The 16,597-nt window shown below is 48.3% G+C and overlaps 7 protein-coding genes across 7 annotated transcripts; 2 read left to right on the top strand and 5 right to left on the bottom strand.

Annotated features, from left to right (window-relative positions):
• Window positions 1–175: 175 nt before the first annotated feature.
• K444DRAFT_614562 (uncharacterized protein) lies at window positions 176–891 on the bottom strand. The gene is made up of 3 exons (XM_024880551.1): window positions 704–891; window positions 426–645; window positions 176–352 (listed from the first exon to the last, which is right to left on the bottom strand). The coding sequence occupies exons 1-3, from the start codon at window positions 788–790 to the stop codon at window positions 327–329; spliced, it is 333 nt and encodes a 110-aa protein (XP_024735212.1). The 5' UTR covers window positions 791–891; the 3' UTR covers window positions 176–326.
• Window positions 892–1,157: 266 nt separating this feature from the next.
• K444DRAFT_442740 (uncharacterized protein) lies at window positions 1,158–2,410 on the top strand. The gene is made up of 4 exons (XM_024872855.1): window positions 1,158–1,704; window positions 1,756–1,855; window positions 1,904–2,139; window positions 2,194–2,410. The coding sequence occupies exons 1-4, from the start codon at window positions 1,275–1,277 to the stop codon at window positions 2,289–2,291; spliced, it is 864 nt and encodes a 287-aa protein (XP_024735213.1). The 5' UTR covers window positions 1,158–1,274; the 3' UTR covers window positions 2,292–2,410.
• Window positions 2,411–3,278: 868 nt separating this feature from the next.
• K444DRAFT_614566 (uncharacterized protein) lies at window positions 3,279–3,762 on the bottom strand. Its single transcript, XM_024880552.1, has one exon. It carries the CDS (start codon window positions 3,740–3,742, stop codon window positions 3,332–3,334), a length of 411 nt encoding a protein of 136 aa, XP_024735214.1. The 5' UTR covers window positions 3,743–3,762; the 3' UTR covers window positions 3,279–3,331.
• Window positions 3,763–10,560: 6,798 nt separating this feature from the next.
• K444DRAFT_614568 (uncharacterized protein) lies at window positions 10,561–11,080 on the bottom strand. The gene has a single exon (XM_024880553.1). The coding sequence runs from the start codon at window positions 11,038–11,040 to the stop codon at window positions 10,684–10,686; it is 357 nt and encodes a 118-aa protein (XP_024735215.1). The 5' UTR covers window positions 11,041–11,080; the 3' UTR covers window positions 10,561–10,683.
• Window positions 11,081–11,163: 83 nt separating this feature from the next.
• On the top strand, window positions 11,164–11,844 carry K444DRAFT_442803 (uncharacterized protein). Its single transcript, XM_024872856.1, has one exon. The coding sequence runs from the start codon at window positions 11,287–11,289 to the stop codon at window positions 11,692–11,694; it is 408 nt and encodes a 135-aa protein (XP_024735216.1). The 5' UTR covers window positions 11,164–11,286; the 3' UTR covers window positions 11,695–11,844.
• An 829-nt stretch (window positions 11,845–12,673) lies between these two features.
• Window positions 12,674–13,467, bottom strand: K444DRAFT_592278 (Ctr copper transporter). Its single transcript, XM_024878232.1, has 2 exons — window positions 13,304–13,467; window positions 12,674–13,245 (listed from the first exon to the last, which is right to left on the bottom strand). The coding sequence occupies exons 1-2, from the start codon at window positions 13,332–13,334 to the stop codon at window positions 12,812–12,814; spliced, it is 465 nt and encodes a 154-aa protein (XP_024735217.1). The 5' UTR covers window positions 13,335–13,467; the 3' UTR covers window positions 12,674–12,811.
• A 1,360-nt stretch (window positions 13,468–14,827) lies between these two features.
• Window positions 14,828–16,104, bottom strand: K444DRAFT_664779 (uncharacterized protein). The gene is made up of 2 exons (XM_024887003.1): window positions 15,492–16,104; window positions 14,828–15,441 (listed from the first exon to the last, which is right to left on the bottom strand). Exons 1-2 carry the CDS (start codon window positions 15,736–15,738, stop codon window positions 15,164–15,166), a joined length of 525 nt encoding a protein of 174 aa, XP_024735218.1. The 5' UTR covers window positions 15,739–16,104; the 3' UTR covers window positions 14,828–15,163.
• Window positions 16,105–16,597: the final 493 nt, after the last annotated feature.

Raw genomic sequence — 16,597 nt, forward strand, 5'->3', positions numbered from 1 at the left:
ACCTGCAAAATGGCAGATACGGGCAGCCCCTTAGAACCGGGGTTCAGCCCGGGGTCTGCCTGCAAGTGGTCGTCCAACTCCATCAGCACCACGGAGCAGTCGGGAAGCCGGAACAACGGCTTGGCTACAAGTTAGTAAATTGGTGCGGGTTGTGGGTGTGCTACGAGAGAGTGTTCGGGGTTGCAGCAAAGCGCTTGAATTGTAGGGCCTCATTGGCAATTCTCTGAATTTAATGTACCTCGCGCATTGACAAATCATCCTCACGAGACATGTGGAAAGAAAGAAAACGCTCGTATCACATTAGGCTCTCGAATAAATCCGCCGGGTCACAGTCCACCAAGGTTATTACTTCCTATAACACAAATTCTCAATTAGCTCCTGATCTTCTGGCTTTTTGTTGACCGTAACCCCAAGCAGCGACATACCATATGTACATATCGAGGGGCAAGCAACAAGTAGCTTTCCGTCATCCGTTGGCTCTTGGGGGCCCTTCCAGACTTTCTTCCACGGTTGAGACTTTTGTTTCTTCGGGGTAGGAAAGCCGTCTGTCGGTACAGACATGAAGAATTGTTTGACAGACTCGGGCAGCTGGGAGATGGGGAGGGAGGAGGAGGCCAGCTCGGGGGAGACCGATCGCGAACTGGCCTGCGTGGCAGAAGAATTAGCTGTGGTGCAAGGAATGAATGGGGTCAGAGTATCATACTTGTCGCTGCGATAACGTCTCTGGGGAAACTGCTCGGGAGGAACAGGAAGCCTCCTGCGGAGGCAATTCTGGAGACATTGGTGCCATTTAGGATTTAAAGAATTGGACGACTCTCTCTGGGCAGAGCAGATCAGCTTGTAGGAGAAGAGAACATGAAGTGATCGCGCTTGCGCTCGAGACAAGATATTAAAATATGGGGAGGGAGAGGGAATCTGCCTTGCACTCGAGGCCCACGGTTGGACAGCATTGGGTGGGGGGCAAGCGATGCTGAGTGGTCCACACCGCTGCACAGTGCGATACTGGTAACCGTCACTGCTACAGGCGTTCTCTCGGGCATTCTTGCAACCCCTGTCCGGGCGAGATCAGTCAGCCGCAACGCGGTGTGACCCGAGAAACATAGAAACAATTCGATTTCGAGCTGAAGATCTTCACCTCAATTAACAGGAAGCGGTTCCCTCCATAACTGCTGCCCTCTCGGACACGGTATTGTGGCCACCTTCAACAACCGGACAAAGCCTCCTCGACGGCTGCTGCGGTCTGAAGGCGCTCCCTATCCCTCAGCGACCCCCCAATGCCGTCCGTACAAGCCAACATAGAGTACCTGCAAAAGCTCTCCCTGTATGATAAGGAGAAACCATATTGGTGCTTTCTCCCTCCCTCTGAGAGCTTCGATCCGGATGCTCAACGGGTTGACAACCTCGAGTTTGAGGATTATCCAGACATCCAAATCGAAGACATACGAGAGCTCAACGAACCCCCCAAAATCGACGACTCCGGGTTTGAAGTCTTGAGCCACCAGAGCAAGTTTTCGAAGTTCGACCGAGCAGATGATGTCTTCCAGTATGTGTCCGAGACGGAAGAGCTCCTGAGAGAGAGGATGGATGCGGTTTATGTCAAATGCTATGACTCTCGGCTCCGAAAGAACGCTATGTTCCAGCGAACCCAGCTAGATCTCAACGATCCTTTGCTCACGGAAGGTCCCGCTCGTGGAGCTCACAATGGTAGATCCTGTGAGGTTGCTCAACCTACCAGACGGTTACTAATGTCAGCAGATATCACCTATAGCTCCGGCCCTGTGGTCATCAACCGATACCTCCCCGAGGATATCCAGAAGAAGTTTTTGAAGCCTGGTTATCGCATTCGGATTGTGAAGTGAGTTGAAGCTCATTCGAAGCCAAAATATGTTTCTGACTCTCACAGCACATGGAGAACACTCAACCCAGTCCTTGAAGACCGCCCTCTTGCTCTGTGCGATAGCCGCTCTGTTGATCCTGATGATCTTGTAGCTGCAGACCGAATAATCCCAGCCCATGTCGGAGAAGTTTACTATCTTACCTACAACCCAAAGCACAGATGGCTCTGGCTTGAAAAGCAGACCCCCGTGGAGCCTTTCGCCTTTGTCATGTACGATACCAAAGCTGGTAGTCATGCCAGATGTACGTCACAGCGCCCCCTACGCGATATAAGCAGTAGCTAACAAACACTCCAAGTCTGCCCTCATGTGTCTTTTATCAACCCGCTGGCATCTGATGGTGCTGCACCACGAGAGTCTATCGAAACGCGTTCAATTGTAATCACAAAGAAATAGAATAGCGTCACTGCTCAATTGCATGAATTTTGCAGATTTCACAGCAGATTTCGCAGGACCCGCGCGCTACGTGTTTTCACTCACCCAGGATGTGAAAGACTCGTCCACCCCTCAAAATGCTGCAAACATCAAGAGATCAACTCCACTTGTTCCTCCCTCCTCCAGCACCAAGAAATACCCTCCAAATCCTTCGACACAAGCCACCTGACTTGCAGAGCAAGAATCTAGCTTCACAGGATCACTTGATCTGATGCGAGGGGAAAGGTCCGCACCAAGCGCATGCTTGTCCGTCCGGGTGAGCAGGGCCGATACATGTGGCTTTGCGAGATCGGTTGCAGGCCCCCGAAGGTGCTGTATAAAGGCAGTCTAAATTCGCAAGGATAACGCTTCTCATGGAAAATGCAAAAAGGGGAGTCTGCCATGCGAGTTCAGCCACCTGGCTATGCACACTTGCCCAATTGCCGTAGGTAGAAGGACTCCAATTGAAACGAAAATTAAGAAGCATTCTTTCAATGCATGATAAGTTCACGCTTTTTCGTTGCTGTGACGATGAAACAAAGTTTTCTGTGAAGTCCGGCTAACCTTAGTGGAGGAGGCTAAAATAGTTCGAGGCTAGTCTCGTCCCCTCTTCACCTTCGCTCTATAATTTGGCACACAACACAACAATCATCCTTGAAGAATCATCTACGCTTTCTAATTGCTATGTTTCACCTGGAAAATTCATTATGACGAGAGTCATGCATTTCCCTATCTACCTATGCATTGCTCTCCATGCATGTATCCATTTTGGTTGTGAATGCCTCATATGTAGGCGCATATCCCTGGCCTTTAGAGAAGGAGAAAGAAAGCAAATTATGCTTCCCCTCTCTGCGCGCATTCACGGTGAATGTCCCAATAAAGTCTAGGCACATTTTCTTCCGCTTCATGTCAAAGAAAGAAAGAAAAAATCATTTTGCTCCCCAACCCCCCCTATGCTCCGCAAATACTCCCAAATGCAATCCATTATCCCACCCAAGCCCCATCCGTGCATCATGCATCACCTAAACATCTAAAATCTCCCAATCATCATCCTCGACCGTATCCTTAACGGGAACTTCGAGATCCAAGTCCTCCCAATCCTGTTCCTTCTCTCCCTTGACGGCAGGATTCATCTCAACACTGGCAATCTCATCGGTCTGGGTTCCTTGAGAGACCATCGTAGGTTTGGTAGTTTGGGTTGCTTGAGATGTGGCAGGCTTGGCATATTGTGTCTGGGTGCCTCGAGAAATTGTAGCACGCAGAGCCTGCTCAATGGTCTGAGTGCCTTGAGACACCATGGCAGGCTTAGCGACCTCAACGGTCTGAGTGCCCTGAGACATCATGGTAGACTTGGTGATCTCAATGGTCTGAGCGCCTCGAGCCGTGGTATCGGGGTGAGGTTGCGAGATCGTTTGAAAGCCTTGGGATGCCATGGTAGGCTTGAATGCCTCCATCACTTGAGACACGATGATAGGCTCTGCCATCTGAGTTGCTTGGGACGTGACAAGCTTAACACCTCGCGTCTGAGTGCCCTGGGACACCACCTTTACCATTCTCGACTTCGCGTCCTTCTCATAAACATTCTTCAAGATCTCAGAAGCCTTCGGGTGTCCAATGTAGGAGGGCAACGCACGTCGGGTCGGACCTTTGGCCTCAACAGGCAATTTTTCAACCACGGTTGCGTTCTCACGCTGCTGCTCCAGGCGTGGCTGTGCCTTCAAAGTGTACGGCTTACCAGGGGATTCCTTACCCATGGTCTCTCGCTCTGTCGATTTTGGCTTCTGGTCGAGCAGGTTGGTCAGTACTGGCATCGGGTACTCCTTCGCCTTGGTATGCTTTCTCTCTACCTTCTCCGATCCGAGCTCATCCTTGCTCGCGCTCTCAGCAGAATCTAGACCCGCCTTCGCCATCTCGGACTTCTCAACGCGTTTTCGAAGGGGTGTATGCTTCTTTTTGGCGTCAGAGTCGTCAGAGGGATACAACGCGGCCTTGGATGGCTTGATGATCATGCCCAACGCCAGTCTCCGCAGCTCTCCGTCAGCTCTTCCCTTGCCACCATAATTCTCCTCAACTTTGTTTCTCTTAGTCTCGGATATCTTGGCCTCGAACTCGAGTCTCAGACGCTTTGCTTCAGCTCCTGGCTTCTCACCATAAAGCTTTTCATATTCAGCACACACCTTTGCGTATTCGGCACTATAAAGATAGGGCACGAATGGCTTCTGGCTAAGCTCTCTCTTCTCCTCCATCTCATCGATTTTGGCATCGAGCTCAGCCAAAGAATGGTCTGCTCGCTCGCTGTTATCATCAGGTGGGTTCTTCAGGACTGGTCCAGCAGCTTTCGCGGGGCATCGAACATTGCGGGAAGTTTCGAGGCATTTTTTACATGCTCTGGTGCTGCTTGAAATAGAGGAGATACCCATGTTGGTGCAGGTCAGCATGGCATTGCCGGCTTGAGAGTTGGGACAGGTAGAGACGTGGGTTATGTACGAAAGGCTGGGGTCTGAGGTTGAGTGGCCGCAGGTGTATTCTATTGCCCTTGTTAGCCGTTATACTTGAAATGTGAATTCAACAAGAAGAATATGTCGAGACGGCAGCGACGCCGAAATTTTAATTGAGAGCAGGAAGGTGGGATAAGATAATCAATAAGCTAAGGTCAACACCCAAATATGATAGAGGAAGAGTTAGGACGAGCCGGTGACGACCAACAAGGCATGAGGATGGGGGAAGAGAGGCAACCTCATCTGGAAACTGAATAGAAGACAGCAGAGAGAATAGACAAGGAGCAGACTCCGGCGGCTTGGACAAAACTGCAATAGTTGCCATCCAAAGGCTTTGACACAACGTCAAAGCGGCGCCAAAGCGACGCCGGAGCGTCGCGGTCCTTGCCAGGCCAAGCATTACAGAAAGCAACGAAGAAGACAAGAAAGCAAGAACACATACCAAGGAAGTTATAGTGGCACTTTTCGATAGTCTTATCCTCTTTATTAATGAAGCCGAGACCGTAATACTCCTCCATGCGGGGCAAGTATTCCTTGCTCAGGTCGGTGAAGCCCCAAACCAGGGGAATGGTGGTGTTATCAGACTTGTCCATTGTCACAGGGGTACCACAGACGAAGCTGAGATAGTTGTCGCACGATGGTATGTCGTTGTCAGGGCGTGATGCCGAGTGGTTGGAGTCGTTGTGCAAGGTGTTCGACATCGCGATGTTGTTGAGAAAGGATGGAGGAAGGTCGAAGACGGCGGAAAGGTAGCATATATATAAAGCACGCTAAGGAGCTAAGCGATGACGTTGAAAGACGAGGCTTTGGCGATTTTACAAGCAGGCTCCGCTTCAATAAATTTCGTTTAGCAATAGAAGAGTAGGTGAATGCGCACAATGTCGCCTCGCTTTTCAAAACACAATATGCGAAAGCAATATAGAAGCAGGAGGAAAATTCTAGACAAAAAAGGCTAAGTGCAAAAAATATAAATAAGGAGATTCGGATTTTAAGGAGGCTCTCACAAAGTTCTTGTGGTTTCTAATACAAGTCTCTATCCTCTCTAGTTATAATGACTCTCGCTTAAATAGGGGCCACCCTATTTTTTTTATACAATAACTTAGATTTCGCATTGCACTATAATCAAATCACCTTTATAAAAGCAAACTAGTTTAAATTTCTCGGGGGTAAGCGCAAAATGCGAGTTCGCTCAATGCTAGGACTCTTTTGAGATCAAAAATCCAATATATATATAGATAAACAGCGGCAAAAGGCAAAACTCTTCCGACCAACCGGCCGCCGCAGTCACAGGGTAGGTAATAGTGCAAACTGCAGTTTGAAACTGCAGTCCAGCCTCCAAATTCGAAACTGCTGTTTAGATTCGGCAAACTAAACTGGCAAGAAAAGGCTCAAACTGCAGTTAGACTGCAGTTTGACAACGGTTTAGTGCAGTTTAGTGCAGTTTACATACAAATTTTGCAGTTTGCAAAAGGGTTTTTAAACTGCGGTTTGGATACCCTGCACTAAACTACACTGAGATACGCCGAGGCTAGACTAAACCGCTAAACTGCAGTTTAGGCTGGACTGAGGTCAAACTATTACCTACACGCGGGGTGGCGGGTGGCGGGGTGGACTGAGAGAAAACCAGACGAACTGAGTTTTGGATCCGCGAAACAGCATATTGACTGAAGCGTGTGCGCTTTTTGGCTAGTTTAACCCTATACCATTTCGGAGTCTTATTTTAGCCACATCACAGTAGTGCTCATACTTATAAACAGAGTTTGTACGCTGAGTGATGGAAATTTCCATATTTTAGTATATGAAGGTGAGTGGTTTTTTATGGGGAATTCGGCCCTATGATATCGGCTTCGGGGAAGCTCTTTTGACACGCATCAAACGCAAGGGAATATACTGGCAGATGGAAGGGCCCAGGATTGAGTTCGGACAAAAGCTCCAATGGGAGATCCAATTCAAGTTCGGATGGAGATTCAGATTCAAATAATTTGTTGCACGAAGCAGTGCTTATGCATAAGAGATATGTGGTCCTTGGAGGCACCCAGGGAACAGTGACACTGGTCAGAAGTCAGGAAAAGATTTTGTGTGCAGGAGAAATACCCTGGCAAGGACAATGGATTCAAGATACTACGAGAATTAGCAGAGCAAGGGTCCGAAGATCTGTTCATATAGAGAGCGGCAACTTTAGTGATATGGAATGACCGAGGTATATTTTATACCAATTTCCACCAACCTTCGTACACGAGGGTCTTGGTGGACCCTTGACCTTCGACATAATTGCACCTCACTATTAGGGGCACCGGTCTGGTCACCTCCAGTTTGGTCGAACACCAAACACAGTCAGACAAACTGCTCCAGAGTAAGCCATTCTTCAGGGTGTCATGGATGATGGGGTCGCGATTCGGGAAATGGGGATAAGTCTAAGACTCCGAGGTTGACCATGAAGTTGAAGAGACCGAGGCTTCCTAAACCGAGTACTCTGCAGTTCCAGATAGCCCCGGGGCTTTGGCACGAGGTTCACAATGGTATTCTCGCCGAATATCAACCGCTGCACAGCCGCTCTCTAGCGCAAAGTTGCAGCAGTTCATTCTGGGAAGCCTCAGGTGCCATCCATAGGTCTGAATGAATGACCCCCACGGAGGTTGGCCTCGTGTAAACTTGAGCAATTTAGACCTTTGCCCTTCGGACTTAAGTTCTTAACCATCTGGATATTACGCTTATGTTCCCGAATCGTTTTCAAGCTGCTCTTGAGTTCCCATCCCGGTATGCTTGATGAAATAGTCCCATATTCCAGTCCCAGAGTTCAGCAAAGGGTGGTGCTGAAGACCAATGGTTTCGCCGGTGATCCTGAGTGAGGGCTCATCTAAGCGGTATCTCCACCGAATCATGAAGTCAGTACTGTTATTGGAAGAACTTAGGAGTGGAATAAGAGAAGGATTCGTGTGAGGGATATGCAAGTAAGGTGCACGTCACAGGAAGAGTATTCAAAGCTGGAAGGAAAGTTCGGCTATGCTTACACCACCACAATATTTTCCTCGCCTTCCTAACCTATCTGAATTCTTGGCAAAAAACCGCCATTCCGTATAATTAAGGGCGAAGATTCCATATCATGCAGGGACGGCTGCCCTTTCTGGGAGACGAATATTGTCGGTCCTCATTAACTCATTTTCTAGATGCAAGACTCTTTCAAAGTTGTGGCGACTGTTGGGTCATACAACCGGGAGAACAGTGTCTACCCATGGCAAGTGAACCCATGGGCTGATGTTTCTAGGTTGTTCTCTCTAAGAAACTTTCAGGACCACCAGACTTAGAAAATGATCCCATATTGGCATAGTATACTAATCCGCTGGCCGGTCCTTTGATTTCTACATCTACACACAAAACGGGACGATCGAATGTGTCAGGTTCGGTATCTTCGATCCCAGATCCTTCCTAAACTCAAGTATTTGAACCAGTATTGCCTTAAGAGGTAGAATTGGGACTTAAGATAGTGTTTGAGAGCATTTGCTTTGAGACACACATTATAGGGCGTAAAAATCCCGAGGGGCAGATGAGAAATCGAGAATTACCAACGTTCCTGGGCTAATTCAGTGGAAGACAAAGAATGCAGCCATTAGAGATATTCCCACAAGGGAAGTCGCGGACATTCCCCAAGTCGTCGCAGTGCTACTTTGGAGCATAAGGTTCAAATATTTTTTCGATGACTGGCCATTGTCCCGGCCCGCCACCTTGGAGCATTGCGAAGGGCACTTTGCCAAAGGATTGGTTTGAGCATATAACTAAACAACGGCGACCCCAGACATATATTATTTTGTAGTACAGACGCTTGTCGGGTAATGCTTGAAGGGTTTCTAGAGATCGTATTCGATGAGAGGTCCCGTCGTCGAAAAATGTGTGGAGGTCCAGGGAGATCGGGAAGCATTTGCAAGGAGCTCAATGGCTGAGCCTATTTGGTATACACTGGTTAGTCTATGCCATTATAAATCAGAAAGCACTTACAATTGGAGAGAGTAGAGGCATATTGTGCTCCACTTCGCATAGATTGTTTGACCACCCATCACGAACCTGTAGCAGTTCCTGATCACCATCACCAATCGCTCCTGTTGCTCCGGCTCGGACTTGACAATCAAATATTCAAAATTTTCGTCATAAAAGTATCCTCAGCCAGTGGCAGATCCTCGAGATTCAAGGTTTTGGAGGCAAGCAGAATTTGGTGACGTTGATGCTGCAATGGTATCTGGAGACTTGGCAGAAAAACTTGGACTTTTCCTTTTCGGACACCGCCTCAACTCGAATCGACCAACATCTTTTCATGCTTCTCCGCAGAACAGCTCTTCCCGAGTATTCATTCAAGTGATGCAGAAACACACATTTATGTGCCAAAGCATGCATGGAAAGAGATTTTGTCTATGTTCTTCTCGTTGAGAGAAGAAATACGACCCTGTTGAGCAACGAGCCTGGGCCGATTCGATCGGCGGACAACCTTTCTGCACTCATGTCACTTAACATCATTTCATCAATCAGTCAACACTCGTCGCGGTTTGGGGGGCCTAGACGAAAGATAGTATAAGGATCCCGCGTTCAGTATTGAAAGTTCAAGGGCAAGATGAAGTTGATCTCGACCCACTCTGCCCCACAAGCGTGGTCTCGTGGAGTCATGGAGTCGTGAGCAAAGAGCAGGGTTTTTAGAATGTTCTGTCGCTCTACTCCACCACGTGGAGAGATTTCGTCAATACTTGATTTGTGAATGTTTGGCCGCCCCCTTCTCCAAAAAAACCCCCCCCACAAGCTTGTACACAACCCACTGCATAACACCAACAAGTGATGGGTCAAGTAGTGTGCCTTGGATCAAGTTGCAAATAACACGCTGCTGCTGTGAGTACACGTTTTCTGAATTGATCCGTACAGAGTTCAAGCGCGGGATTTCACACCTCGATTCATGCTTGCATCAGAGGACTCTCATCATCCTCCCGTATGTCCTCTGAGACTGCATCGTCCATCTCTTTACGTGTGGACAAGACAACACCCGAATATTGAGCGTTTATTTGGTACAATTCATTGGTCCCTGCTCCCCGATCAAGGAGGCGTAGAAACCTCTACCCAATACATTAGTAATAGACGAGGGAAGGAATCCATCATTCCAACTCACATAGCTACAATGGCCCCTGCAAAGGCAGCTTGTGCTACATGACAAGTCTTCCTATTCTCCCCATGTGCTATTGTACAACCATGAATATGCTTCGAGTCAGCCTATCATTTTGAACAGCCATTTGCTCAAATGTGGAGTGCGTGCAGAATACCGAGCAGAGGGGTCCAATTGCGGAGACCGCATACGAAGAAGATCAAATTGCTGATAGCTGGAAGAAAGTAATGTGCATACTGTGTGTCAGATACCGGGGTACGGCTCGGGTGTTGTTTTTGCCTCAACAATTGTGCACGATGATCTTGTCAAGCTATCTTCGGCAAGCTGCTACGCTGAGGATAGTCTGGCACCTTGAAACATGGAGAGCTTAGTATGTCCGCCTACTGAGTGAGAGATGAATTTTTGAGAGATTTCGTCTCTTAATTTGGCTCGCTCAGATTCTACAGAACCCTTGTTGTACCAAGCCATGATGGATCTGCGCATTGGCGCGACAACGGGGAGCGCGTTTGAGCACGTTCTGCCATCCCAACTTCCAAGTCACAGCCACGTTCATAAATTTCTGCTGGACCCAGTCTTCGAAGATAGATTCTCGTGATAGCTATTTGTGGAACGTTCCGCAGAAGAACTCGAGCAAATTTGCGCTAATGCTGGAACGCATTGTAGCTTGAAATTTCCGGTGGCGGAGTTCTGGTTGGCTCCCGGGCCAAATAGCGTTCTCAGGTCCCTAAGTCTTTTTCATTTACCCTCCGAAGCTTTTGGAGTGTTGCTGCGCCCCGGCTTTCGCGTGGGTTTGAGGTGTTTTGAGGATGATCTGCGACATGTAGTATGAAATGAATGTGTACTGTTCAACACATTTATCTTCCAATACTTCCTTTGTGCGAGGCACTGAATCGCTGGTCTGAGCCGCGCACGATCCAGACTGAAGACGAGTTGTACCGAGAGTACCCAACGAGTTCTCGAGACCTCGGCTTTCCCAGTACACAATCAGCGAAATGGATATGGATATGGCAATGGCTGCGTCAATCCCATCGGCAACGACGAGTATGGTAATGCCGACAAGTACTTCAGCAGCAGCAGCCACAACGACCGTGGCCATGTCAATGTCAATGGGAGGAGGTACTGGATGCAAGCTTTCAGTAAGAGTCCTAAATCCTCAATTTCTGTCACTTTCCAGAATCCTCTAGTTCAGCCTCATAGAGGTTATAGCGAAGAGCACCTCGAAAGAGAGTTTAACTTTGTGAAGCAAATCGTACCGCCACGGGACAATGAATTCTGTTTGTTATGTGACTTGAAGCACAATCATAGATCCCATCCGTTTTTAAATTGAAACTGACCCTGCCAGATGCTTCTAAACTGGCATACAATAGATGCTTGCTTTCTATCATCGACTTTCCACATCCGATCATCATTTACGTTCTTCCTGTCATGCCTTGCCGCCTTCCTCCTAGTGATTTCTCTCGAATTCCTCCGCAGATCGCAGAGAGATTTCGACCGATATCTACGAGCTAGAAACGCAATTCTCCAGGATGAGGAATATGCCTTGCCGGAAGAGACAGAGGAGAAACTTTTCCCAAATGGCGAAAGCGGAAGAGAAAAGTTGATGCGCAAGTTGAAAGGGAGGACTCCGGTGGTGCTAGAACAACTGTTGAGGGGGCTCATTCATACGGTGCAATTCGCTGTCAGTTATTGTATCATGCTTTTGTTCATGTACAGCAATGGTAAGTTCTTTTTCCAGCTTGTCTCCCAGTGAAGTCCGTGTCAGAGGGCAACATATTAATACTCACCAGGCTACATTATAATTTCTATTCTTCTGGGCTCGCTCGTGGGCTTTGCTTTGTTCACGAAGGACACACTCAACTACAGGCAAAATCAGATGTAAGCACTTCCTCTCTCCAAAGCTTAGGAATCTGCTAATTTCTTTAGTAATGACATCGAGGAACAAGAAAAGATCTGCTGCTAGTCGCCCAGGAAAAGTGGTGTCTTTGGCAAATTCGAGCAGAGAGTTTTGGAGTTGGCGGACGGGTTCACTAGCTTTCCAAGCCAAGATGTCACACGCGCGCCAAGGCTAGCCTAAAGACCGATTTTGACACATCACTTGAGAGATAATGATTGCCATCCAAGAGACACAGACAGCACTCCAGCACTCACAAGGTGCAGTGTTGAGGAAACATCGTGGTCCCCTGTCCAGAACCCAACTTCCCACAATATCATGACACGACGGTCATGCGTGAGAAGGGAACCACACTCCACACTCGTGGACCGCCCTCTCAAGCTAATCTCATTCTTCATACCTATATTCTTGTTCATAAACCCCGATCAGGGGCCCCACTTCTGGCCAAGCCGCCGGGGTGAAGGTGACGCAACATCTCTCTCAATACCCCTCAACTCCCTCAATCCACCTCGTGTGGCGGTTTTTTTGATAAAATTTCGAGCTATAATTTCTCGCCAAGCAGTCATATTTCGGAACTGGTGAGCATGGCAGCGTAGTTGCTGTCGGATCTGTCCCTCTAGCAAGCTCTTCTAGCCACCCTGGATTCTGCAAAGACATTGGCGAGATGCACGTATTCATTAATAATCGCCAGCATCGTTTTTAGATGGAGGATCTATTGATTGATGGCATGGCGATCTGCTGTTTGTGGTGTCGCCTTCAGCGAATGGTCCAAACCATGACTCTCTTCCCCCCAAGGGAAACACAAGCAACGTGTCTTGAAGATACAGCAACCGATGATCCGAATAAGACGCACAACTGTCTCCTTGCAGCCCCTTGTACCTCTCTCTAACCGCAACAATAGGTTGCCTCTCCCTTGTTGTCAGAGCTACGGGGCCTCGAGTCAGTACGTATTCAGAAAACGGATTCCTTAGGATGCTTACCCCAAACTAATTGGTTCCCAGCTAAAGACGAATGACCCCAGAAACGCCCCAATAATGATGCAAATAATAATGTACCCATTATAATACATAGCCAACAACATGATGAAATATGCCACCGCAAACTGAACCATGTGGAACAATGCTCTGATCACTTGCTGGAACATGTTCGGCCTGAACTTCCTCGCACTTCCCCCGCTTGCCGTGACGGTAACACGGACAGGAAGTTTTCCAAATCCGTTATCATCGGGGGTATTAATGGTTCCCTGTCCGTGGGCCTGTTGCTTGAGCTGAGCTTGTTTGATTATGTAACGATCATATTCCTTCGAAGCCCTCCGTAGGAACTCGAGCGACATGACGAGTAGGATGACGCCGATGCAGGAGCCGGCGAACATGCCATGGGAGGTGATGTGCCATGATTTTGCAATGAAGCCTCCTTTCTGTCAGCTGAAACCGCAATCCGATATCTTGAGAAAGAAGGATCGGCGTACAAGAATCAACTGTGTACCAGTTCCAGAGCATCTAAGCCGGAGGTTAAGAATTGTATGAAAGAGGGAGCGGAGGGATTGTGTACGGAAATTTTGCAACTTGAGTCGGCGCCCATACTCATTGCCATGCTGGTCATGGCTGAGGCGGCGGAACCAGTCGCTGTGGCAGTACTGCCCATATCCATTGTTGAAGTTCCCATGTCCATCCTGTATGTTAAGAAAGTTGCTGTCAGATGAAAAATAGAATAGGAAGAGGAAACCAAGTGAAAATTTCACTGGGAACGACACGAATTTAAGTGAGGAAGTGATTGCCAAGAAAAGGCTGAACTGGAAAGTATCCACCGTGAGGGGAGGTCTTCAGAGGAACAAATTAGAAAGCTTATTAAAATATACGCTCGTACGAGGATTGCTTAGATCGGAATTTGTTTCCTGAGCTTGGCAGCTTCGTGGAAAGAATGATTCGTTCAAAGCAATGCTTGGGTTAACTTGGCTCCCGCTATGTGCGCGAGTTTGAGAAGGAGTGGTGGGGGGAGTTCAGGTCAGCCCCGCGACGGGCGCTCTGCGGTCGACACCCACATTTGCGGAAATAGGAAGCTGCATGGACTCGAAGTAATTTACGACGGAGGAGGGACGTGGAGCAAAGAATCCTAGCACAATAAATTTGGACTAAATGGAGAAGAATTACTTTCCAGACGGCTTCGAAGTATTCGACACTTATTGATAGCCTTGCTTGAAGGAAGATAATACTTTCTGATATTTCCCCAACGTTCCTCACTCTTTCCGGCTTTTTGCCTCCGGATAGTCTTTTGACCTTTTAAGGTCGACTGATCGGCTTCCTGCAGCCGCGGGAACATACCGTATCTGATAACAACACCCTGCAAGTCAATTGTTCCAGCACGGATCCTTCAGCTTCGCTGGTTAGGATCAACCCATGCGTGCATATGAAAAGTTTAAATGTAACGTCCATTCATTCCCAAGTGAGGAGGATCATGAGGAGTCAATACTTGTTGAAGCGACGGCAAGTATAGAGAAACAAGTAAGTATGAAAAGAACTGCGGAGTCTGATAAGGGACCGGCTTTCGTCCGTGTGCGAGATCAACCTCAATGATCATTTGGTCACGTGGCTATTCCTCCCGCGAAAGAACAAAGGAAGTATATCCTCGAAATGTTATTGCACTCTCTGAGCTCGCAAGCATCGGCCCCACTGCCATTCTTTCGATCATGGCCTTTGCACAGTAAGAAGAGAACGAGAACGGCAACTGGGCCGAAAAGACAAGGCTCTTGCAGATTAATCGAAACGAGCCATTGGGATGGGGCAGCAAAATTGAAACGGGAGGTTCGGATAGGTGGGGACTCTCGATGCACCAATCGGTTGACGCCAAGGATTGATTGAAGTGGGGCTGGCTTTGCGGAGAGAAGACAAGGTGCTGTATTGGGGAATGGGATGGAAATAGGATGGGGATGATCACTTGATCTGTTTAATTGGTTCGGATTGGGACAATGAAAGGAAGAAGAAATCTAGGCGTTGCAGGAATTGAAGATCTGGAGATACACATTTTGTCTCAAAACTATTTTCCGGGGTATATTCGTCATGAGACATTCCTCTAGGAAGCTCATCAAGTCTCTTGCCTCTTGAATCTCTCGGAGACTTCAGGCTGACTCCTCACATTGATTCTCCTCCGACATCAATAGCCACGCATCGACCCCGCGATGGCAGATTCCATTGCAGCTAATAGCTGGATCAAAATCAACGGTCGACCAACAACGCTCCCTCTCTTCGAACATCGTGACAAGTCCGTGCTTCGGTGTTTGTATCAAAAGTGAGAAGACCAACTCTCCACACTTGGAACTAGGCGGAAGCCATCAACTATCAATGAGCTCCGTGATGCATTGGTAATTGAGGATACTGACGGAATTTCCATCGTTCAGAGCCTCATTTTCTGATTGGATCGTGTCGACATTGTTGTTTGTATCCGTAATTGCGCATGCTGTCACCTCCAGGATGACATCAAGGTCAACAGAATCCCCAAAGAACCCAAGGAACGTGTTCACGCTGTTCTTGTCGAGAGCATTGCCATTGGCATCCACAAATTGGCTGTAGTCCGCGCTTGAACTTATGGCTGACGATGGGGCGTTATTTTCTGGTAAATCTTAGCTCTTGTTCTTTTAAAGTCGGAGCTGGTGGGCTTACGGCCAGGTGTTACAGGTGTTGTTTTTTGGTATGTGCAGTCTGTAAATAGCGGCACAGATAGCTGGGTGCTGGTATTCTTGCCACCAGTTCCGGGAGAAACCACTGTGACTCTGATGCTAGGAGGTACACAAGCGACTAATTCTGTGATGTTAAGAAACGGCTTGGGAGCCTGTGATGGTGTGGGAGGTACTGCCTTTGCAAGGCAGGTCGAGCTGAGGACCGAAATGGCAAGGAGGAGTCCCAACATGGCGGAGAATGGAAAGCTCCGTAGATGATGTGATGTTGTTGGTAGATGGTTTGAAAGGAAATTGAGACCGTCAGTTGCTATAAGGTCGCTGCTTCGGGAAGGAGGCGGTACTGGTGACCCGTTGCTTCTTTTGGCACTGGCTGCATCAAAATAGCTTGGACCGAGATGTCATCAATCCATGAGCGGCAAGTAACAGTCCAGGCAAGACGTATATCTTGCAAAAAGATAAGATATTGATCTGAGAGTAAATGAAGAAGGAACGAAGTTGTTCTATATTTGAAACATCGTTACAGAGGATCTTGGAAGTTGAGACGAAGATGATGAGCTTGTGGCATTCCCGGGCACTGATCATTTTGAGGCTCTCCCGGTTTGAGGAGAAGCTGGCCCGGGAACTCCGGGACTATCATCGGTCTTATAGCACTTCCGGAACGCGACCTACGCGACGACGTCCACGAAAAGGGGGCGACACAGTGTGCGTGGACGATATCTGATCGCTCGCCACCATGTTTGAAACCGACCAACGAGGCTCAACCCCCGTGGCAGCACGTTCCGAATCTGGTGAAACAGGCACATTGGACGTCTCTGAACCTTAGCCCATGATCCGACTCCCTAGTGGCGAGGGCGCTGTTTCATCTCGACGATGCTTCGACCCCACAGCGAGTCGCAAGCTTTCCCTAAACGGCTGAGCTTTCAGAGACCACCTTGTGGTCCATCCGACTGCGGAACATGAACCCAGGATTTCACTTGAAAGTGCCCAAGTTGCAAACTGTCAACCGAGCTCTTGCTTTGGCAGTAGTAGTGGAGTGAAGGTTGTGATTCTGTGAACTTGTGACGATGACTTGCAGTTGTGAAACACCCG

Source organism: Hyaloscypha bicolor, assembly GCF_002865645.1.
Source record: "Hyaloscypha bicolor E unplaced genomic scaffold K444scaffold_98, whole genome shotgun sequence".
Taxonomy (NCBI): domain Eukaryota; kingdom Fungi; phylum Ascomycota; class Leotiomycetes; order Helotiales; family Hyaloscyphaceae; genus Hyaloscypha; species Hyaloscypha bicolor.